Source organism: Chrysemys picta, chromosome 1 (assembly GCF_011386835.1).
Source record: "Chrysemys picta bellii isolate R12L10 chromosome 1, ASM1138683v2, whole genome shotgun sequence".
NCBI classification, from domain to species: Eukaryota; Metazoa; Chordata; order Testudines; family Emydidae; genus Chrysemys; species Chrysemys picta.
The window spans coordinates 216,759,352-216,783,984 of NC_088791.1; the positions used below are offsets into that span (position 1 = coordinate 216,759,352).

A 24,633-nucleotide genomic window follows, 5' to 3' on the forward strand; every position below is an offset into this window, starting at 1 on the left:
ATATAATAATGCTTTTGGATAATAATGTTAGATAGAGTAAAATCTATAGCTTGGATTCAAATGTCTACCATTTTCACATAATATTGTCCAATATACCGTATCACTTTAGCTCAGTGAACAACCTCCCCCTATTACTCCACTTGAGAAAAATGCCTGTACAACCACGTTTGTAAGAACTCATTTGGTAGTGGGTAAAGAGATGTTCTGTTTAAATTTTCATCTGAAATGTCTCATACTGCCTCACAGAAAGCGTGTTAGATGCCAGTACATTGCTTAAACATTTTAGGGATGTATTAATCAAAGTTTTAAGTAATACAAATTACTAATCATTTGCACTTATACAACCACTTCAGATGTGTGCCAGTCCAAGAACATGCTGGACTCTCCAGTTCTCCCAACAATAGCATTGCTACTTAAATGGCATCTTCTGCTAATCAGAATTTCTTCTAAACAGGGATGAAAGGCCGTCCACCAGGGCTTCTTGGCTGGGAGTCTACTGAATTGGCAGAGAGAAACACTTTCCTTGGACTGTTTGTTATGTCTACACAAAGTCCAAAGAAAAAATTGCTTGCTATTGAAGTCAAGATGATTAGAAAACATGTTACAATGCCCAGTAAGACACTGCTTGTTGTATTGCCAATGCCTGTGTCTTATAGAAGTGGGCAAGTGGCTGGGGGGCGGGAGGGAAGAGAGAGGGGAAGAGTTAGAAATGCCTGCTTCTGCTGCCAGTCTGCTAAGTAGGGGAGAGGTAGCTGTGTAGGTGAAAGCATCCCAACTGAAGACAGACAGCTGGTGAGTTGCAGCAAGCAGGAAAAGAGGGAGGGGAAGAGAGAGAAAACCTAGAACTCTTTTAGTCTCTGCTACTATCTTGGTAGGTAGCTGTTGCCAAAATACTATTTATACTGTTTAGGGTTTGCATGACCTATTACTGACAAATACCGTGATGGCCTTATTAGGGTTTGGGAATTCAATCCAGACCAGTGAGGGATTGTGTCACCATCTTCCCTGTAACTTGGGTGCCTCACAATTCTTTGCTATTGTAGCTCCCAAGCTGGGCCGCTCACAACACTACCAGCATGCAGGTTACACCCAAAACGTCTGTGTGCTAAACAGCCCTGATTCAGCAGTTCTGACCCCAGCAGCCTGTCTACAGCCATAGCCCCACACTGGCTTCAACCAGCTTTGGTTACTACTTGCAGGGTGACCCCAACACACACCCTGTATTTTCCCAAAACCATGTGCCCTGAAGTGTCTGGCACTGTCCTGGACAGTTCAGAGAAATAATATGGTTCATTTGTTCCTTTAAAGACACAAAAACATGACACAACTTATTAACTTAACTGGGGTGAGTACACCCTTCCCTTAAAACACCTCACTGAGTTGGTTTATAGTAAAATAAAACAAATTTATTAACAATAGGGCATAGGTTAAGTAATGCTGAGTAAGAAGGAATAAAGTTAGGGAAAAAGTCAAAAAAGCAAACAGGATGTTAGGAATTATTAAAAAGAGAATGAGACGGAGAATATCTTATTGCCCTTATATAAATCCATGGTACGCCCACATCTTGAATACTGCGTACAGATGTGGTCTCCTCATCTCAAAAAGGATATACTGGCGTTAGAAAAGGTTCAGAGGAGGGCAACTAAAATGATTAGGGGTTTGGAATGGGTCCCATATGAGGAGAGATTAAAGAGGCTAGGACTTTTCAGCTTGGAAAAGAGGAGACTAAGGGGGGATATGATAGAGGTATATAAAATTATGAGTGGTGTGGAGAAAGTGAATAAGGAAAAGTTATTTACTTGTTCCCATAATATAAGAACTAGGGGTCACCAAATGAAATTAATGGGCAGCAGGTTTAAAACAAATAAAAGGAAGTTCTTCATACAGCGCACAGTCAACTTGTGGAACTCCTTGCCTGAGGAGTTTGTGAAGGCTAGGACTATAACAGCATTTAAAAGAGAACTGGACAAATTCATGGAGGTTGAGTCCATTAATGGCTATTAGCCAGGATGGGTAAGGAATGGTGTTCCTAGCGTCTGTTTGTCAGAGGGTGGTGATGGACACTAGGAGAGAGATCACTTGACCATTACCTGTTAGGTTCACTCCCTCTGGGGCACCTGGCATTGGCCACTGTCAGTAGACAGGATACTGGGGCTGGATGCATCTTTGGTCTGACCCAGTACGGCTGTTCCTATGTTCTTAAAAGGTTACAAACAAATAAAAGTGAAAATCGTCTAAAAGTCTAAAACTTAACTTAGCAAGACACAGGCTTTGTGATGGTTTCTCTCACCTATCTTCCTTCTTCCCAGCTATGGCTGACTTTCCCTCCATCAGGACTTTCCACAGAAGTATAAGGTGCTTGCTTCCCTTGTCTTCTTAGGTGAAAGATCTTTATGTAAGCAAGTCTCTCACCAATATTCAGTTCTAGAGACTTCAGCCCTCCTTGGTTGAAGGACCCGTCTTCCTCAGCTTGCAAAAGCACTGTTCTTCTTCAAGGAATGTCCCTGTGGGTGCTCCACTTCAGGTGAATGTGTGTCCTGGCGCCTTTAGTCAGAGAATCTCAGCAACAAAAGCTCATCTGAGTTGCGCATTCACTCTCCCCATCTCGCACCGTTATCGGTGCCTATCTAGCGCAGCGTGACTAGACCCCCCCCATTTCCTTCTCAACTGCCCTTGGGCTGAGACGAAGCTCCCAGCAGTGTTAAAATCAATAGTTATCTTTAGGATTAGAACAGTCTTTTAGTTTGCTAGTTAGATTTAGTTATCCCTTTCTCCCTATTTCTTTCATTCAAAAATTTTTTTTCCTTCCTTTTCCCTCCAAGTTTGAATACCCCTTAGAATAGTTTGTGTTCACCCTTAGGGCTGAACTGCTACAGTTTGATGGACTTCAAGCAAATCCTTTCCTGCCAGGAGGCGATCCTGGTCTCAGACAGACACTCGCAGTACGTCCAGTGTCTAGGTGAGGCACATGTCCCACAAAAGTGCTCTCACTGAAGCAACTAAAAGTCTCAGGCCAGAGGCCTAGGTCTTAAACTTATCCAGATGGAGAAGTCTCTGTGATCAGCATTCGATCCCAGACAGTAGACACCCCCGACAACAGTCTCCTACGACCCCTTCTGAAAGACAACTTTCACCCTCCTCACAGAGGAAGGCTCACTCCTCCAAAAAGGCAGCAAGGAAAAGAGCATCAGCCTTATTTATCTCAGCGACGCCATAATCACCACTCTTCGGTACTGACATATCTCTGGTATGCACGGTACCATGTCAACCCACCTCACTTCTGGCCCCTTCATTTTCCAGCAAGGAAGAAGACAATGAGGAGAAGAGTGCTTTTTCATCACACCATTCGTCTCCCATCCATACTTCAGCACTAGGCCTACCTGTACAGCCTAAATCTCACCATAGGGTTGACACCCAGACCTGGTATGGCCACCCATGAATGCCTATGCCATTCCCCATGCATTGGTCCTACTGAGGGGCATACAGGAAACAGTACCCTGGCCCCCAAGCTCCTACAGGGAGAGGATTAGATCTCCCCCACTACTTTCAGTGGCTGCACCATCAGAGCACCCTGAGGAAAGCTTTGAAGAACAGGAGGAGGCCCTGAAACAAGAAACGACACCACCAGTCAACATTTCCTCCTTTTCCCCAGACGAGGCCATAATGCCCCCACCACCCACAGCTGCTGCAGATGATTTCAAACATTTCCAGGAGCTCTTCAAAAGAATCGCCTAGAGATCCCTCTAGAGGAAGTCTGAGAGTTCCAACATACATTACTCGACATTCTCCAAACTTCATCTCCATCGAAAATTGCACTTCCAATAAACGAGGCACTTATGGCACAGCTACAAACATATGGCAGACCCTGGCAACAATACTGTCCACTTGCAAGAGAGTGGATAAAAAATATTATGTCCCCTCAAAGGGGATGGATGGACTTTTTATTTTCTCACCCCGCATAAAACTCCTTAGTGGTTGATGTCGTCAATTAATAAGGCAGACAACACCAACCCAGATCCACCCCATATGACAAAGAATGGAAACAGTTGGATCTATTCATCAGCCATTCTTCAATTTTGGATTGCCAATTATGCTGCACTGAGGGCGAAATATGATCACACAAATTATTCCAAACTGATGGACTTTATTGACTACATACCATAGGACAAAAGAGACCAACTTAAAGCCATCATCCCAGAGGGCCATTTCCTAGCCAGGACTTCCTTACAGCGTCTTTACATGCAGCAGACATGGCAGCACTCTCCACAGCCAATACCATGGTTATGTGCTGAGCTTCATGGCTTCAACCTGTCCAGTTCCCACCAGGGAAGACCTCCCTTTTGATGGCCAGAAGCTGTTCGCAGCAAAGACTGACAAGTCCCTCCACACCTTGAAGTACACTTAGGTGACCCTTCATCCCCTTGGGATATACACACCTGTATCAAGTAAAAAACAGGGTAAATACTATCCCACCCAGCGTACAAGGTCTGCCCCATACACCCAACAACAGAGGCAATATGACACACAAAAGCTCAGACAGAGACTTCCAAAGTATCGACCACCTCCAGCTCAACCATTGGTGTCCCAGCAATCCTCTGCAAAACAACAATTTTGAGGGTTTGGTCAAGGGCCTGAGAAACCTCCCCCATTCCTCAGTGCTGACACCATCAATAACCATCTCCATTTTGGACATTGTTTGACTCCTTTCTATTCGGCGTGGAAATCCATCACCACAAACAAATGGGTTCTAGAAATAATCCACACAGGCTATTTGATTCACCTCCATCCCCCCTCCCCTTCTTCCCTCCCCCCCGTCTCCCCCCTTCAGGAACCCCTCTCACAAACATCTTTTATGGTAAGAAGTAAACCACCTCCTAAATCTGGGTGCTGTGGAGCTGGTATCATCAGTGGGAAGTTGTTTTATTCTCACTACTTCTTAACCCAGAAAAAGGAGGATGGAGACCTATTCTAGACCTCAGACAATTCAACAAATTTGTAAGGGTCCAATGGTTCAGGATGGTCACTTTAGCAATAACAACACCAGCACTGGAACAGGGGGACTGATCCTTGGCCCTTTACCTCCAAGACACCTATTTTCACATAACCATACATCCCACTCACAGGAGGTTCCTCAGATTTACTCTGGGAACAGAACATTAGCAATACAAAGTTCTACCTTTTGGCATTTTGACAGCACCATTGGTGTTTTCCAAAATGTTTGTGGTAATGATGGCACACCTCCGCAAGCAGGGAGATAACCCATCAAATCACAGATTCTCCTCAGTTACTGCACAGGGTGAGTAACCTTCTCTTCTTTTGTGTCTGTCTAGTGATGGATGCCAGAGATGGCTTCTGTCCTTGATTATATCTTCCAAAGTTCAATTAACTTGTTTCAAGAGGCAGGGGGAATCTCATGCTGTTCTTCTCGTCCTGCGGGCTTCCCATCCTCCTGAATGATTTCTACATAAATGGGGCTTCCATTGTTTTTTATTCCACAGTGCTTAATTTACACAGGAAACAAGTAGATAGCTGTGACATTCCCTCCTGTCTGGGCAGACTGCACAGCCCAATATCAATGAGCATCCACAACCCCCCACAGAGTGCCAATACATACTTTTCATAATGATATTAATAACCAGTGTGTCATTAGCTTTCAGAGAAGACCTCACTCAATACATTCTGATCATTCATTAATATTGTATAGAGTCATTTGATTCAATTGCTTAACACTTGAGGTTCACCCCCCCCCCCTTGTCTTTATAGACCAGTGAACCTTTGCAGTGGATTCTTCTGAAAAGTAAAACTCAGGCCAAGCTTCTCTCCTTGGAGGGGTGGAGATGCCATGCTGTCTCTTCCCCCATTTGTTAATGTGAGGTTTGCCTCCACCCTTTGTTAGCTTGATGGGTCTGTTTACTGCTCATATATAAACTGGGATAAACACACATTCTTCTGTTTAGGATAGACTTATTTAACAACTTCACCAATATACCTGTTTACGCACACTTTAGTTATAATTCCAGCTGATATTCATAACTCTTAATGCCCATCACGTACACGCGTCACACAAGAATATTATTGACCTGTTAGTTATTAGTTTTCAGATGATACCTCAAAGGCATGTTTTGTACAAAGAATTACAATAGCGTGCAGGGTGTGAATAAAGGGATGCTTAGTATCACAGTTTGCATGACCTTACTGACAGATGAAAAAAAGACAAGTCCTTGTGCTAATGAGCTAACAGCCTATACTGGAAAAACACAAAAACGGAATGGGGGAGGGACTTGGAAGGATAAGGGTTATGACCTTCAAAGCTAATGAGTTATGCTTATTGTTAAATATTGTTGCATGCAGTATTGTAGCTATGTTGGTTCCAGGATATTAGAGAGACAAGATGGGTCACCTGAGAGCTGAAGAAGAACTCTGTGTAAGCTCAAAAGTTTGTCTCTTTCACCAACAGACATTGGTCCAATAAAAGCTATTACCTCACCCACTTTGTCTCTCTGTTGTTATATATGCAATTTGAGTTGGGAATTCATGTGACATCCTAACAAGATATCAGGTTTCTAGATATCATGGTGATGGGCACATTAAAATACAGAGAGAGTCACGCAACAAAGCCAGTCAGAGACAGGATGAAGTATTGAGAAACAGCTGCACATTTTAGGTTCTGCTAGACTTTTAACTTTGTACCTGTCAACACATCTAAGTATTGAGGCAGGTCAGTGATGTTATGTTATTGCTTAACACTTAGCAGCCATTGGTCATAAGTGTACTGTTTCAACAGAAACAAAGCCATCAAGTCCATACTTGAGCTGTTCTAAAGATTTGAGAATAGGAAAAATCTGTGATCATAAATGTTGAACAAAGAGAACTCCCATCCATTTTCTCCTCTGACTATGTTTTACAAAACTAACTATTTTAACAGGGGAAAATGGTGTTCCCTGCTCCCTTCAGTTTGAATCTTAAATCTTAAGACAACAGCAAAGTATCATCTTAAAAAATGGCACTACCTTACTCGACAGATCTGGCCCCCGTGTGTATTCATAGTCTTGTCTGTTGACTTTAGTGATAAAAAAAAAAAGTTTACTATTTGTACTGTACTCCGTTCCGTTAGCACTACAGAGTTAATATGGCTATGGGAGAGTGAGCTGGATTCTGTTCTGGGATTGTGCCTCGTCCACTAAATTGTTATCTAAATTCCAATTTCAGGGCTCTGGCTAGAGGGTTTAAGGAAATTCTGCATAGTAATTCTCCTTACCCCATCCTGTATTGTATATGGCAGCACTTCCATAGTACAAAGACTGAATTCTCTGGTGTCCATTTCCTTATATTTACAGTCAGTCACTATCAATTTGGGAATCATGTAAAAAATACAGAGTATTACAACATGAATGCTTCTCAATAACATTGTTAATTCCACATGCAAATCCCTTGAAGATGTTTAGGCGTGGATTTTGTGCCTTCAACTATTTTGAAATTTCCCCTATGGGGTTAAACAGCCACTCCCACTTCTGGTTCTTTTTTATTTTGGGGAGGGGAGAGGGAGCCAGTGGAAGGGCAAGGAATTATAGGTTTTGCAACCGTCTGTTGTGCACATGCAGGTCAGGCATCTTTATTTGAAATCAAGACACGGAGCCATATTGGGAAACTCCACAGATTTTAATAGAGTTATACCAGTGTAAAACAAGAGTAACAGTGGTAAATCTGGCCCAAAGTGCACATTTCAGCTGTCCATTACATTCCTAATGACTGCTTATAAGAAAAACAGTTTAATTTACAACTGGATATGTAAATCTTCTATCTTCATTAATTAATTTAAAAATAAAAGACTAGAGTTGAATGCACCAGACAGATGGTGATAATCTCAAATCTGGTTTCAGTGCCAATTTGTTTTTCAGGTTAAAAAACAGTTCATTTTCAAGCAAATGTCCTTACTTTTACTAATGGCATCTTATAATATTAAATAAAAAACATAAAATCCAATGTACTTTGTACTTTTTATTGTTATTTTTGCATTTCTCAGCCTGGACAATGGGAATAGGCTACTCTTTTTCACTTTTGTTTCTAATGACTTTATAGTTAATTTCACTTTCTTATGCGTTAACACACTGTTCGATCTTTAAGATCCTTATCTTGCAAACTGCCCCACACAACATTACGTTGGCTTCAACAGAGCTCCAGAGCTACTGTGTGCAGTAGCTTGTGAGTGCACAGCCTGAGTCACAAATATTGTAGGGGAAAGTGTATTGGTTCTTAGACTCCTCCCTCCTACCAGCCTGTTAATTGGAACTTTTAAAATAACTATTTCATGGAAACATTCCTATTGATCTTAGGCTTTATACATATTGATAGTTGCTAAAGGTAAATAAGGAGTCAAATTTTCCTTGAATCTGAAAGCCTCCCTAGACATGCATCCTGCAAACATTTATGCATGTGCTTAGCCTTACTAGTATAAGTACTCCCTTTGACTTCAGACACATGGACTGCTCATGCTAGTAAAGTTAAGCATGTTTGTAAGGGTTGCAAATGCAGGCTCTTAAACTCTTCCAGGAATCTCTTTAGAGAGAGCCAGCCCCCTCCATATCACTAAATTCACTATTGCCACCCCTCCAGTGTTCAAAAATCATGAGTCAGGCAATCCCAAAAATCAGGTAACTGGATGAAAAAGCCTGAGACTTAAAAAAACAACAACAACAACAACATACCAATAAATGCTTGGTTTCAGAGTAGCAGACCTGTTAGTCTGTATCCGCAAAAAGAACAGGAGTACTTGTGGCACCTTAGAGACTAATAAATTTGTTAGTCTCTAAGGTGCCACAAGTACTCCTGTTCTTTTTGCCAATAAATGCTTGTGTCTCTTTAGTTACCCCTGTTTTTTGATCCTTCAGGGTTCCCAACTTTTTTCTCAGCTGCCATGAGGACCTTTTAAAAATGAAATGCCAGATTCTTTCTTAATAACATGACTCCAGGAGCTGGGGCTTTCAAAAAACAAACACACCAAATATCTCAAGAGCTGGCAACTAGCAGCGCTGTTACCCAGGTGGGAGATCGGACTCCGGCGCAGTCTCTGCCTAGCCGTGCATGAGACGCCAGGGTTGCTAGAGAAGGACGAGCGGGGGCGCTCCGGCGAGGAGCTGGGAGATTTCCCGCAGCAGTGCGGCCGCCCCGCCCGGGCAGAGGGTCCGGCACAACAAGGCGGCTCCCCGGGATGCTCCCGCAGCACCAGGCTCAGTCCGCGCTCTGCTCTTGCTGAGAACTAGGCTGCCGCTGCCCGGGTCCTAACAGCAGCGTAAAGCCGTTATTGATGCCAAAGGGCTTTAAAAATACACCCAAGAGAAAGTCCCCTCCTAACTCAAGCCTATTAGAAGCACCAACGATATCAGCGGTGAGGTGTTTTTTTTCTCGTTTCTCAAGAAAAAGCGGTGGTTCTATTTGGGCGCCAGCCGCTCTATTGTCCTGGCATGGCCTGTGCGCGAGCGAGCTGCCGCGGGAGGGCGGGGCGGGTAGAACCCAGGTTTCCCCTTCCCCGGCTGCAGGAGCCCGGTCCCCGCTGCCGCAGCCCCGCGGCACCTGTCACTCAACAGCCTGCCAGGGCTCGGGCGCGGAGCTCGGTGCGAACGGCCCAGGGCCTGTCCGCAGGGGGAATGAATGGGCCCGGCCCCGGGGGGCTGCTTTGCCTTCCTCGCCCCCGCAGCCCCTAGCCTGGGCAACGGATTGGGTTGCTGCTGGGAAAGACGTTCCTCCTCCCACGGCAGCAGTCCGGAGCGGGGCAGGCAGAGGATGGGGCCCCCTGGTTATCCTTCGGCAGGTGAGTGGCTGCAGAGTGCCCAGCTGCGCACATCTATCCGAGCGGGTGACACCTACAACTGGCTGCGCTTCGCTGGTCGGGGACATTGCCAGACATTCAGAGCGATTCGGGATTCGGCAACGAAAGGCGATTGTTGGCCGGGGTTAGTAACTATGGTAAAGAAAACAGGCAAAGCAGCCATCGGCCAGTCCCCTTAACCCAAGCGTATATTGAGATTAGATCAATTAGTCCCCCCACCCCAACCCCCAGAGCCAGGTTGTGTGTGAAATTCTAATCAGCTGGCGAAGAGGCGAGTCAAAGCATCGCTGGCTGTGACACACACTCTCTGGAATGCGGCAGCCTTGGACAGGGCCGGATTAACTTTTTGTGGGCCCAGCGCCAAACATATTTATGGGCCCCCCTGGGACAAGGTGCAGGGGGGCGGGATGGTCAGTCTCCAGAGTGAAGGGCAGGCTGGGGGCAATGAGGCACAGCGCGGCGGGAGCAGCCCTGCTCTGCGCAGCCCAGCAGGAGGGCACTGTTTACAAACCTGCAACTGCCAGATGCACACTGGCCTGCCCAACCCTGTGCTGCCAGCATGCCCCTTCCCCTTGAGAGCAGGCCCACACTGCCCCTGTGCCCCACCCTTATGCCCAGTGCCCCCTCGCCCAGAGATCTCCACGACAGATCTCTATGCCCAGCCCCACCACAACTGTACAGCACCCTGCACACCACACCGCTCGCCCAGCACCCCCCGCCCATAGACCTCCCCACTGCCCACCATCTTCCCCACAGTCCCACCATCACAGCTGCACAGCACCCCATATTCCAGAGGGGATTCTGCACCAAAAAATTATAAATTCTGCAAATTTTATTTGTCAATAAATAAATGTGGAGGCTCCAACATGGCAGTGGGGTGCACAGGCCACTGGTTGCATGGAGGTGGGAGATTATCCTGCAGCCTCCCCCCACCCCGGGACAGGGACTTGGCAGTGAGGCTGCACCCGACCCTGACACAGTGCAAGTGCCAGGCCTTCCCCAGAAACACCCTGGGGCCCTGCCTCCCTGTGCCAGGCACACCAGGTGTGGGTGAGCAGGCTCAGCCCGGCAGCAGGATCCAAGGGACTTAGTGTGGGGGGATCCAGGTGGGGGTAAGAGCGTTCTCTGTGGGGCAATCTGGGTGCGGGCGGCTCAGTGGAAGATCTGGATGCACAGAAGCTCATTGAGAGGTTCCAGGTGCAGGGGCAATGGGACTCTGCAGGGGATCCAGATGAAGGTGTTTGGGGCTCAGCAGGGGGGTCTAGGTGCAGGGGAGGTGGTGTTCATTTGGGTGGGGGTCCAGGTGGTTGGGGCTCAGTGGAGAGGGTGTCTGGGGGGGTTTATCAGGGTGGTACAGATGCAGGGGAGGTGGGGCTTGTCAGGGTGAGGGTTCGATGGGCCTGCTTAACAGGGGAGCCCCAGCTTCTGCCAAGGGGATGCCGCATGCTGGACTACAGCTTCCCTCCTGCCCCCATTTCCTTCTCTTCCCATCCCATGCCCCTTCCCCACCACTCCATCTCCTCCTCATCCCACCCCCTTCCTTCCCCACTGCCTCTTTCCCCCTGCCCCCACTTCCTGTGCCCCCTTCTCTTCCCCATCCCATGCCCCTTCCCCACCGCATCATCTCCTCCCCAGGCTTGGGAGGCCGGGAGGGAGGAACTGCCCCCCAGCACGAGCTGGCAGAGTGGAGCGGGTTGGGGCCGGATCGTTCCACTTCCTGCCACCCAGTGATTGCAGGGCAGGCCCGACCCTGCACTCATGGGGCGGTGGGAAGCGGAGTTATCCGGCCCCAGCCCGCTCTGCTCTGCTTCCCTGGCTCCTGGAACCACCCGTCTACACTCACCGACCGTGCGGCTGGAGGCTGGCAGAACGTAGCGGGCTGGGGCCGGGTCACTTCACTTCCCACCTCCCAGTGAGAGCAGGGTGGGCCTGACCCCTGCTGCAGTCCCCCAGGATTCGTAGCTCAGGAGAGGGGACTTGGGGGGAAGGGGTGGGGTGGAGGTAGGGCTTGGGCGGAGCAGGGGTGGGAAGAGGCGGGGGCGGAGCAGGGGTAGGGGCAGCTTTCCTGGCTGGCTCAGTCAGCTGGGTGATCAGGCTGGCCGGGGCCTCTTCTAACTCTGGGCCTGGCACCATGGTAACCCCGGTACTGGCCTTAGACCTGTTAAGTACTGAACACAATTCTTTGTGACAGGTTTCAGAGTGGTAGCCGTGTTAGTCTGTATCATCAAAAACAATGAGGAGTCCTTGTGGTACCTTAGAGACTAACAAATGTATTTGGACATAAGCTTTTGTGGGCTAAAAACCACTTCATCAGATGCATGGAGTGAAAAATACAGTAAGCAGTATGTGTATTTTACAGCACATGAAAAGGGGTGAATATCAAATTAGGCCTGAATAAAGACTGGGAGTGGATGGGTCACTACAAAAAGTAATTTTCCCTCTGCTGATACTCACATCTTCTTGTCAACTGTTGAGAATAGGCCACTTCCACCTTAATTGAATTGGCCTCATTAGCACTGACCCCCCACTTGGTAAGGCAACTCCCATCTTTTCATGTGCTGTAAAATATATATACTGCTTACTGTATTTTTCACTCCATGCATCTGATGAAGTGGGTTCTAGCCCACGAAAGCTTATGCCCAAATACATTTGTTAGTCTCTAAGGTGCCACAAGGACTCCTCGTTGTTTTTACAGTTCATTGTGTCCCTGTATGTTTCTTAGATATTGAACTAAAGAGCTCTATTACCCGCTGGACTGAATCCCTATCCCTGGGTAGGGTTACAGCACAGAAACTATAAACAATTGCTTACAGTTATTGCATACAAAGGATGATTGTATCCATATAAACACAGTTCATATGGTGCAGTAACTAGCCCATGCATTTTAGGTGTTATAAAATGATATAAAATATATTACTTCTGTCATATATATTCCTTATACTCTGGAGTAATATTGCTTGCTTATGGATCATAATGATAGCATGTAGACTTGTGATAATTAGGATTATATATGACAGAAATAATATATTGAAATATGTAATATATGTGTGTTAGGTGTTAAAATAGTGCACTCTGTTCTTGGCCTGAATTTCCCCCCCCCCCCCCCCCCTTTCATAGTGGTATGAACATAGCATCGAGAAAATAAACCAATCATTTGTGGTATCTGATTATGTGAGAAGCATGTAGATAATGTCCATGGTGCAGTATGCACATTGATTACTGGCCAGGTTAGTCTGGCCAGGGTTTGCATGTAGATGAAGGGGTAAACCCTCTCTATAATCCCTGCTTTGTTGACAGCTGCTCTGTTTATTTTGGAACAAGGGCATCAGTTGCTAGCAAGTGTCACAGGAGAGCTTGCTGCATGAATGAACCAGGAAGAATAAGAGCTGCTTCAGAGAGAGAATCCCAGCCGCGCTTTCTCCTCCTGCAGCTCTGAAGTGTGGGAGGGAGACACACATACAGAAAGAGAGAGAGACAAAAATCCCAGGTCTTGGGGAGATGAGAAGCAGAAGCAACTCTGGAGTCCGCTTGGATGGCTATGCCCGACTGGTTCAACAGACCATTTTATGTCACCAGGTGAGTGCAGAGTCAGCGCAGAGAAGAGTGGGACCCTTCCACTCCTTCACCAACCCTGTTGGGCCTTTATTTTGAAGGAGTTTTTTCTCTCTTATTAATGTTTTTTTTTAATCTTACTCATTTTTTCAGTCAGCTCTGTGGGATTCCTGATATGAATTCAGTGGACTGGTTAATTGCTTAGTGGACATGACAGTACTGTTTGGGGCAGATCCAAGAGCAGCCCGTGCTTTTGGAGTATGTGTGTGGAGCTCATTATTGTATGGAGTGGAGTATGTTGGTTCAGCATGTTGCAATAGGGAGCAGAGTATGTTTGTACAATCTGTTATTCTAGGAAATAGAGTGTTTGTGGAGAGTTATGCTATGAAGTATTTCTTATAATGTGGTATGGTATGAGGTGGAGTTTATTGTACAAAGTAAGTAGAGTATTAGTTTAGGAAGAGAATAGAGAGAGGTGCACTGAGGCAGTGCTACAGATAAATATCCTGTACTGTGTTCATTCTATAATGTGGATATTGGACATGCAGCATTCATAACCATAGAAAAATATTGTCTCTCTAAAGTAAATGGTGGCTTCTTTTCGTTTTAAGTGGGCATCAAGTAAAATTAGTCACTGTAACTCGACAAGGATACTTAGTAGCTGATTATACAAGACGTGAAAAAGCATGTCCATTGTATGTGGAAACCCAGTGAGTTCTTAACCACCAACAATGACGTTAAAATAACATTTATGTTCAATGGCTTGCCTTCACTCTCAGATATGTGAGCTTGCATCATTGTGTATCTTTTGAAACTGGTGAACGTAGGCATAATGGTGACTTCTCATCTCCCCAAGTATGTTTTGAAACTGGTGAACGTAGGCATAATGGTGACTTTTCATTTATCTGAAAGTAAGAGTGAATCCGAAATAGAGCTGGTTCAGTTGCCAGCAAACATAATTTGTTTAGTACGAGTCTATTGCAATACACGTCATACCAGAATCTTTGGACTGATTCTCCTCTCAGTTACACTGAAAATCTACAATCACTATGTTAACTTTAGTGGAGTGACTTCAGATTTATATCGTACTGTAACTCAGATCAGACTCTGACCCCTTGTTGTGTGGCTTGGATACATAAATAGTAAAAGAATGACACTGTCAAGGCTGGTAGGCAAAAAATGTGACCTACTAGATATGTTTTCGCTCATGGACATGCATAAACACCTACCATAGTGTTCTCCATTTGCTCAGCTCGTCATTTTCATCCTTAAGAACAGACATAGGGTGCAGAAAAGTTACAGTGTCCTTGAGATGGTGTGGTTCAATTAAAATAGTTCAGCATATAAAGATGAGAGCAAGGAATTTTTTCCATGAGTCAGTTTCCAAATATACTTATTACTAAGTACTGAAAGAGGCTGCAAGGTCAGTGGAGGAGGGTGTTACAGACCCAAACCCTGCTCCCGCTGAAGTCAATAGGAGTTTTGCCATTTCGTATATTTGTGAATTACTGTGCTTGGATAGTATTTGTTATAAGCAAAACAGAAATCTAATAAAAAGGAATGATATATTTAGTGTATACTGGGGTAGATTATTGGTTTTATTCCGATTTATACCAGCTGACCTATAATCTTCAAATCACACATTACATTTTTTGTGCAAAATATAAGTGAAGAACTCGTTCTTTTCTATGGAACGGTCAATATTAAGAAGAGTTTGATCTTTAAAAAGAAAAGCCAATTTCCCTTTAGACACTGATCATCTGATCAGAGGGAAAATTGTTATCAAAGCAGTGCTTGTACGCATGTGAACAGAGAAGTGCTGTAAAATGGGTGCCATTATTTCTTTACAGGCTTGAAAAGTACACTTTTCATAACAGCAGTACATTTAAAAAGAAAGGGTTGTTCACTTACCTAAGGGGATTCAGTGCTTTCTTTGAGAAACATGATGTTCAGGAATTAGTTTCTAGGATAAAAATCCAGTGCTAAGCATTTAGCATGCTAGGCATTTTGAAAAACAAGTATCGTCGTCGTAGTAGTAGTAGTAGTTGTTGTTGTTGTTTTGTTTTTATTTGCGTTCATATTACGCAAAGACAGATCTCTTTTAAAAGCAAAATTAATTTAGAAAATATGTGTTCTGAACCAGGCCTAAATTCCAAATGCAGGCTGTCATCCTGCCCAGAGGTGCACACAGGGGGACCCCCTGTGTCTGCATGGAGCCACATTGAAGTCAGAGCTCCTTGCAGGACTGGTGCCATAGTGAACATTCTATTTTCTACTAACATATATGACCCTCGCAGTGTATAGACATCTCTGTGATAGGTGCTTTAGAAATGCAGGTGGATAGATTAGATTTAAGTCCTTAATTTGAGTTAATATGATGGAGAAGGTGTAGCTATGATCATATATTAGTTAATGATGAGGAAAATCCAGTGGGGAAAATGTTCAATATGTCTCCTCCATGTGCAATATCATTATTCTTCTGACACAGTTATTTTATTTCTATAACAATTTTTATTTAAATATTATTGCACTATATTATGTATACCCTCCATAGCCCAAAGTACAGAAGAATAATGACTCAACTATTTTATTTCACTCATCGATTTAGGTTGGGTTTTTTCGCCTTTTTTGTGTTTTATCCAATGTCAATATCCATTTTATGGACAAATTTTTAAGTTTTTCTTTTTAAAAAAAGTATTACATGGGGTACTTAAGGAGAAAAGAATATGTAGCTAAAATAGAAACTACTTCTGACTATCTTATTATTTTTATCAGCTGACATTTAGTGGTCACAAAAATACATTACATTCAACTTCATACAGTCAAACCCAGCTGGAGTTTAGTGAAGGTCTGACTTTAATATCAGTGCTCTGCTAGATCAAAGCAGAGGTTATATAAGCCAATGTGTTCGCTAAAATATGCTCTGAGTGCAACTCTGTTCTCAGTTATCTCAATTTAATTCGGTAGTAGCTCCAGTGTAGTAAATGAAATTACTCCATTTTTACACCAGTGACAGTGAGATCGGAATCTGATCTTTTTTTAGTAGATTCTTGTTTCTTGTTTCCAGACAAACAGATTTAATGAAATGCAAATATATTAAATAGAAAGAGACACAGCACACACAATTAAGTAACAATTTAAGGCCTCAGTCTGGTAATTAGATCTCTGCAACAGAGCCTTCTGTCCTTGCAGAACCCCATTAACTTCAGCAAGGTACCTTGGCACATGGATTTGCTCATGCAGATCTCATTGGGAGGCCCCCATCCTACAAACTAAATTAAATTGTATAATCACATGGTGGGCCTAATGTTACAAGGTGCCCTGGCATTCTTTTGATATCCAGGGGAGTTGAGCATAGCCAGTACCTCATAGTTCACACTCAGTATCTTGCAGGGGTGGACTCTTTGTATACTAGCAGGGAGAAGCTGAAAAAAAAATCCTAATTTTTAAGAGTAAGCATTTTATGAAGCAAACTTTTAAAAATATTAGTCAGTTAATGTTTCTTCCTGTGAATTGATGGTACCATAATGCTACAGAATTACCTTTGTTCATGATGTTTCACAAAAGGCCTGATCCAATGTCCATTAAAGTCCAGAGTGGACTTCACTTTTCGATCAAGTCCAGAGTGTCTAGGTTAAGTCCCTCTGATTCTAATGTAGAGGGGGAGAAGGGATTGCCTCTAGACCAGTGCTTCTCAAAGCCGGTCCACCGCTTGTTCAGGAGGGCTGCGGGACGGGCGGTCAGCTCATCCCTCGGCCCGGGCCGCTTCCCGCAGCTCCCATTGGCCTGGAGCGGCAAACTGCAGCCAGTGGGAGCCGCAATTGGCCGAACCTGCGGATGTGGCAGGTAAACAAACTGGCCCGGACCGCCAGGGGCTTTCCCTGAACAAGCGGTGGCCCGACTTTGAGAAGCATTGATCTAGATCTTGTATGTTTTCTTAACATGGCACCTTTTAAAACTTTGAAAGCAGGCAGGTCCCTGGTGGTTGATGGGTCTCCCAGTGTCTTGTGTGAACATTGACATTTTTGGAGGAACAATCTTAGTGCCGTTTAGAATTTTCCATTGCACAACTGGTGCCAGGCCCAGAATGTAGCTGCTAGGGGGTTTGCTGTGCAATCTTTGCAGTGCTAGAATTACAGCTACATAGACTTTCTTTGTACTGCAAGTGAGGGATGAACAAAAAAAGTCTGTGCAAAATAGCTAGAAATATGAGATTTGCCTTTGAGGCTCACCCTTCTCCCTATTCTAATTAACTTAGACTGCAAGTGGCTTCTGCTGAATCATATTTTTTTTCTGTTCTGCTCTTGTTTTTTTCCAATTTGGAAATGTTTTGAGCAGTTAATCTCTGTTTGAGCATTTAAGTGACAGCTTTATGAATGGAATATTCCAAATAGCATCAGAGAGATTATTCAGCACTCATCCAATCTCTATTATTTGAACTATAAACTCTTTGGGACAGAGACCGTCTCCACAACGTAGATGTTTATACAGTCTGTGTGAGTATGCTGTGTGGCACTGATCCCTGATTTAGGCCACTGAATACTACTTTATTCTAATAATAAATGAAAATACTGATTATACCAGTAATGTTTACCTGGCTGCCACCCGTGTCTTCATTCAAATAATTCTTAAAAAGCCTATGAGAAGACAGGTGATGTTTCCTCCCCCACAAAACTACCTCTTCCCAGAAAATAAGGTTATATAAACATTTAACTGAACCAGCATATGCCAATAATGAGTCAGTGTCTGATTCTGTTATTTGTAACCCTTGTCCTTCTGCACACCAGCCTCAACCCCTGTTTGTTGCTCTCACTAGGGCTTGGTTCTGCACCACAGACATCAGTGGTGCAGGGTCAGGCACTAAATACATGATAAGTTCTTTGAGCTGGGGACCTTCTCTTTTTATTTGTTCTCAATATTGCTAGGTCAGTAGGTGAATCGTATGCTCTTGGATGGGATGAGAACCACTCAGCTGTATGTCATAGCCTCTATGCTACTAGCAGTCAAAGGAGATTCTCCTTTACCTCAAGTTTTGGCAGTCTGGTGGTTAGGTCAAGGTTGTATGCCACTGTGAATTTTTGAGTGTCCATTGTCTAAGTGCAGGTAAGAGTATGAAGTCTTGTGTGGCCCTGTGTTTCTTACATCATCATTTGGGGGAGGGATACCTCAGTGGTTTGAGCATTGGCCTGCTAAACCCAGGGTTGTGAGTTCAATCCTTGAAGGGGCCACTTAGGGATCTGGGGCAAAATCAGTACTTGGTCCTGCTAGTAAAGGCAGAGGGCTGGACTCGATGACCTTTCAAGGTCCCTTCCAGTTCTCGGAGATGAGATATCTCCATTAATTATTATAATTATATGGAAAGTGCTGCTGCAGTTAAATAAGATGACTTTTCAGGTGAATAGTGTGTGCTCTTCTGGTTTTCTTTTCTTTACCATTAGAATCCAGTTACTGGACTGCTTTCGGCCAGCACGGAGGAAAAGGATGCTTGGGTCCGGGACAATGTCTACAGCATTCTGGCTGTGTGGGGTCTGGGAATGGCTTATCGGAAGAATGCAGATCGGGATGAGGATAAGGCAAAAGCCTATGAACTTGAGCAGGTGTGTCTAAATATCACATGTAGTAAATTTATTGTTTATCATCTCACAGCTTTTCTTTCATGTGATGCTGATTATTATTTTATGCTGTATTTATAATGCTCTTGTGGCCAGGATATACAAGGGTTTCCAGACACTTAGTTTGGGCTGGTGCTGGTACTTATCTAGCCCATGTTACAATAGTATCTGAGCAGCTCACAATGTCTAAGGTGTTTGTCCTCACAACACCCCTGTGAGGTAGGGAAGTGCTGTTATCCCCATTGCACAGGTGGGGAACTAAGGCACAGAGAGACTAAGGGTCTCATGGGAAGTCTGTGGTGCAGCAGGAAATTGAACCTTGGTCTCCCAATTCCCAGGCTAGCACCCTAGCCACTCGACCATTCTTTCTCTCTAAACAATTTATAATCTAAGGTCCCAATCCTCCAAACACCCACATGGTTAACTCTAAGCAATCCCATTAAAGTCAGAATCAACACACCTAAGCATTTGCATGATCAGGGTCTAAGAAGGCAAAACATGAGGGTGGCCATGGGGGGAGGAGACAATGTACAAGAAAAGCCATGAGAGTGATAATTGGCACATGTGGTGTTAGTTCCATTGTCTTAAAATTGTAGTATTAATGATTTTATTATTATTATTCATATGGGGAGGGTTGAGGTAAAGGGATGGCAAGAAGAGTGGCTTAATAGGAGCAAGGGGGTGTGAGGTGCAGGGTAGGAAGGGATGGAGATTAGAGGGCTGGCAGAGCAGGACTAGCTATGAAGGGACAGTGAGGGAGAGAAGCAGCATGAGGTTAGGGGAAGAGCCATAAAATTGATTCTTCCCCCTTGGAGACCCTGTTCAATTCTCCCACTCCATATAGTTGGGAGGATGGGTTTGTCCAGTGGGCATTTCTGTAGTGTCCTCTTGCAATTTTGGAGGCAATTGATGAATTTAATGCTTGACTTTAATCACCAACCCATGGTTACCTTGGAAACCTACTATGGGAGAAATAGTCCAGACTCAATAATGTGTATTGTCTCTTTGTATTCTGAGGCCATGGCATAACTTCTCAAAATATTCTTGTTTCGGGTACAAAGATGTGCTTAATTACTGGATTTAGGGGAAAATTCTACTGTCACACTTGTCTGGGTGGCTCACGACTGTGAGTGCCTACCTCAGGGCAGACACCCCAAACTGGTGTTGTATTCTGTAATTAGATTTCACCAAGCCAGTGACAAATGTGAACTCCTGGATCACTGTAACAGTCTTATCATGGAGTCACAGACAGTTCCCTGAGACTCTCCAGCCTATCTTGCCACCCAGACAAACTGGATTTTGTGATAAAATGGATACTTACACCACATTTAAATTGCTTCCCAAGAGACTAGTCACTTACCCCAGATCAATTGGTACTCTAGATCTTGCACCAAAGAAATGCTGGCAGCCAGTTCTATAATAAACTAACTAAAGGTTTATTAACTAAGAAAAGGAAATGAGAGTTATTGAGAGGTTAAAGCAGGTTAAATATATGCACTGGTGAATCACAGTTCATAATTCCAAATGTTGGCAGTGATGTAGTAAACTGCCAGTTTCGCAATTTTGTAATAAACTGCCAGTTTCAGGGTACCCAGATTGTCTCTGGGGATCTCTGCTTTGCATCTGCTTCCCTGTAAGAGTCTAAACAGTCCAGAGATTCAGGATCTTTCCTTGAGTCCATACTTCTAGCGTCTTCTCACAAAAAACAAGCTTACAGTGTCACTACGCATGTGTACTTTTCCTTTGATGACGAAGAGAGAGGAATGCATTTTGAGTCTTTGACCTCCGATCATCACACACAATGACCATTTGCTTTGAAATTAGCACTTTTCTGTTAAAGGTTTTCATTTGCATCCAACGAGGCATCTTTCTCCTTTGATGGGTTATTTAGTTGCAGGGGTGTACACAATCTTAATGTTTGCTATTACAGCATAATGGGATACAGATAAGTGAAAACAATGCAAGTAACATCCCACTAGTTTTCATGAAGTTTAAACACCAAATACACTCTTATACATTTAACAGTGAGGTGAGAATATCAGATTTTTTTCAAGTGACCACATATTAGTTTCCCCAAAAAGCACATTCAAGGCAAAAATCTAGAAAAGAAAACACACATAAATATATTTCTTTAAAAGTATTTCAGGATATTCATGTTCACACTCATGGCAGGCCAGTAGTAGAGACCCTGAGCCTTGTCTAATACTGGTAAGTGGACTGGTAACTTTAGACTTTAATTATTCTGTTTTATTCTTACAGAATGTTGTGAAACTGATGCGGGGACTTTTGCAATGTATGATGAGACAGGTAATCTAATAATCCAGGAGTATTTACTCAGTTGCAAGGTCAGATCTGGTGTTTTAACATCAATTTGCGCATGAAAGAGAGAGATTAATTGTGAGAATATGGTATCCCAGATTGAAGGAGTGATTGAAATTTCCAAGACCAGTGGTTCTCTGGAATCCCTTTTTTATTATAAAGAATGCATCCCTTTGGCACCTTCCTTAGCCTCATAGATTTGAAACAAATGACAATACATGCTTTATTAAAATTTAAGCCACCGCTCATATAAGTGTATTGCATATGAGGAAATACATTTATGCCATGCATATCTGTGGACAAGTGCTTGTTATATTTACAAAGCATTTCATTTCAGAGCAGATATTTCTTTTCTTTTATCTGAGACTTCAATTGATTGATTTGTGTGTGTACATATGTGGGTGTAAGTATTTGAACCTGTGCAATTGCTATGAGTAAAACTCTGCTCTGTTATACTTTATGACTGGTCACACCTATGACAAATTGCATTTATATCATTTAAATAAATTGCACAGCTGTAACTAAGGCCTCAACTCAGCAAGGCACTTAAGCACATTCTTAAATGCTTTGCTGAATTGGAGCATATAAGAGTAAGATAACAAAAATCATATTATTTCCTATTCTTGGAGCATGTCCGTTCTTGACTGAAAAGCCTCTTGCAAAGTTTTTTTACTTTAAAATCCCTGGGTGTTCTTTTTAGATGGATAAAGTAGAGAAGTTCAAATACACACAGAGTACCAAGGACTGCTTGCATGCCAAATATAATTCAGCCACTTGTGCCACAGTAGTAGGAGATGACCAGTGGGGACATCTACAAGTAGATGCAACTTCCCTTTACCTGCTCTTCCTAGCACAGATGACTGCGTCAGGTAAGCAGAAGATGTTTTAGCTGTGATCATTGGTGCAGATTTTTTTGTTAAGTTAAAATGTTGTAACTACCTTCCATCAGAACAACACAAATAAGTAACTGAAGTTTAATAATGTGAAAATCTGCCTTTCTTCTACAAAATGGAGTTTACTAAAAAAATCACCAAACCATATACTTGGAAGAAGCAGCCCTTTGTTATCAGAACTCCATAACTATGTTCTGATTGCCCCCTCTTTCAAATACAAGAGGACAAGATGTGACTACCTATGGGTGTATGTTAGCATTGCTACTGATTGACCAGAGGTTTTCTCCACTTCTCTATGTACAATGGGAGCACTGTCTCTGTTTTATTATCACAAGATCTTTTAAGTATAAAGAGCAATCTGGGCTGCCTTTTGGGTTTTGTGCATAATACTCTGCATAATGGTTTGAATGGGTTTCCCTGACTCTACTTTTGCTTGTGAACCTCATGTTGCCTTTTTCTTCATGGGGGCACTCACAAATATCAGCACTTTCCTTTAAGTGCATTACCAGAGAGGATTTGCAAAGGAGTATCTTCCACAAATGAGATAGCAGTTGTATCATTTACCTAGCTGTGCAATGAAAGCAGTTATTGCTTAAACATTGTTCCTAATTAAATATTTAAATGCCCTATGGCAAAATGCCAGAAAAAATAAGGCCGTGATTTACAGCAATCAACAGTGAGCCTCAAATCTGGTTATTGAGAGTAGGATTCCCAGCCTGAAATGTCCAAGCCAGTCTGAGTCCTGAAGGTACATGCCGGTAGGAAAGCAGATGAGCTATCACTCTGTATGGAGTTGTTTCAAAAATGAAAACTTGACTCCCATGGCTACCTTCCCTCTAAATCTACCCTCCCCCCCCCCCCGGCATGCGTAATATTGTAGAGGTGAAGAGGGGGCTGATACAGTGAGCTGTAACAGAATATCTATTTCCTTTTGGTGCCACACATATGGCTTCTTGATAACTGGCAGGAAAATATCTCATACTCCTGGGATGGAATAAAATATGGTAGATAGAATATGTGAACAGGGAGTACTACATTTAAAAGTTCTTTGCACTTACAGGGATGTAGCGTCTCTGTGAAAAGAGATCTGGATCAGTTGAGACTCAGGGGTTTATTAAGAAAACAATCACTTGAAGGGCAGTTTCAGTAAAGCTGCTCATGGAGGTGCAAAGCACATAGCGTACCCTGGATCATATAAGTCCGTTGTGCCTGTGAAGGGTAGATGGTAGTTCCACTGCTGCCCTGCCGAGAGCTTAGGGTGGGCTCCATTTTGGATCAGTTGTTGGTAGCCTAATCATGTTCATTTAGTAACTCTTTGAATGCCAGCTGTCCTGACCATGGTTCCCTGCTCACTGGCATCATGTTGTTTGAGTGCTTTACAGATGCCACCCACCACTTGGTCCTCTGGTACCTTCTATCCTCAGGGCCCCTTGAAACTGTCTTCCCCTGCAAAAGTGGGTGTCAAACCTTCCAGCACTCACCCGGTGTGTGAATGTGGCCCTGAGAGTTTTGTATTTTGATGAGTCTTTGAAACAAAGAATATGTATTAGTGGCCTTTAAAGTGCTATCTCAACTGCAGCCATTATAGGGATCTTTCCACTGATTTCAGCAGGCATTGGTTGCTAGTGAATAAAATGAAAATTTGGAACTCATTTTCTGTCAAACATTTAAATTTTTGTGTAGGAATGTAATTTTTTTGTTCCCTTTTTAATCAGGATTGCATATTGTATTCACCCTTGATGAAGTTGCCTTTATACAGAATCTTGTTTTTTACATAGAAGCTGCCTATAAAGTCGCTGTAAGTATTTCGTTTATATATAAACAATTTGAGTACTTCCTAGGAACTGACTGAACAGAATTTCTTATTTCTCTGCTGGGAAGGAATATATTCTGACTGAAGGGTGGGGCTGAAGCAGCAAATCTGATTATAAGATTTCATAGCTGATTTATACAGTAATTCAAACAACATTCCCATTGCTTGGAACTTGCTGCTCTGAATAAGCAGGAAAACAAGCCAAAGTGGGGACCTGAAATGATTAAAGTTTAAGGATAGGTTCTTTCAGAAGAACTTCTTCAACCCAAGTTCAGGCATTTAAAAGGTTCATTTACCACATATATAGCCTGAACTTGCTTGAGTTAAGAAAGGCTCTGAAGTCTGGATCTCACTCAGTGCACATGAATGAAATTACCTCATTAGAAAGAATTGCAGCTGTCTGAAATGATATCCAAATTTGCTTTGATAAACCATTTAACCTATCATATTGTTTAAAAGAGAAATATACAAGAACAAAGGTACCCAGACTGACCTTGAAGGAAGTGCAAGTTAATGGGCCAAACTGTGCTCTCCCATACACTCTTGAATGCCTAATGGGTCTGATTTGCCACTCTGGAATAGCCCTTTTCTTCGTGTGTAGCACCACTGAAACCAATG

The 24,633-nt window shown here is 43.4% G+C and overlaps 1 protein-coding gene across 25 annotated transcripts in view; it reads left to right on the plus strand.

The window, feature by feature from the left end:
• Window positions 1-9,031: 9,031 nt before the first annotated feature.
• The window catches only part of PHKA2 (phosphorylase kinase regulatory subunit alpha 2), a 67,962-nt gene continuing 52,360 nt past the window's right edge, over window positions 9,032-24,633 (plus strand). For 5 of the 25 annotated variants that reach the window (XR_006173076.2, XR_010597119.1, XM_008170219.4 and 2 more), the window contains exons 1-6: window positions 9,502-9,808; window positions 13,148-13,402; window positions 18,817-18,975; window positions 21,250-21,297; window positions 22,010-22,178; window positions 23,918-24,000. Coding sequence is in view for 23 of the 25 variants with exons in the window: in XM_008170219.4 (XP_008168441.1) it covers window positions 13,325-13,402; window positions 18,817-18,975; window positions 21,250-21,297; window positions 22,010-22,178; window positions 23,918-24,000 (537 nt within the window). In the remaining 2 variants the exon portion in view is untranslated. Of the gene's footprint in view, window positions 9,386-9,470; window positions 9,951-13,123; window positions 13,403-18,816; window positions 18,976-21,249; window positions 21,298-22,009; window positions 22,179-23,917; window positions 24,001-24,633 lie in introns of those variants that run through there. The other 20 variants (XM_005281565.5, XM_065580016.1, XM_008170221.4 and 17 more) reach the window with 16 other exon arrangements.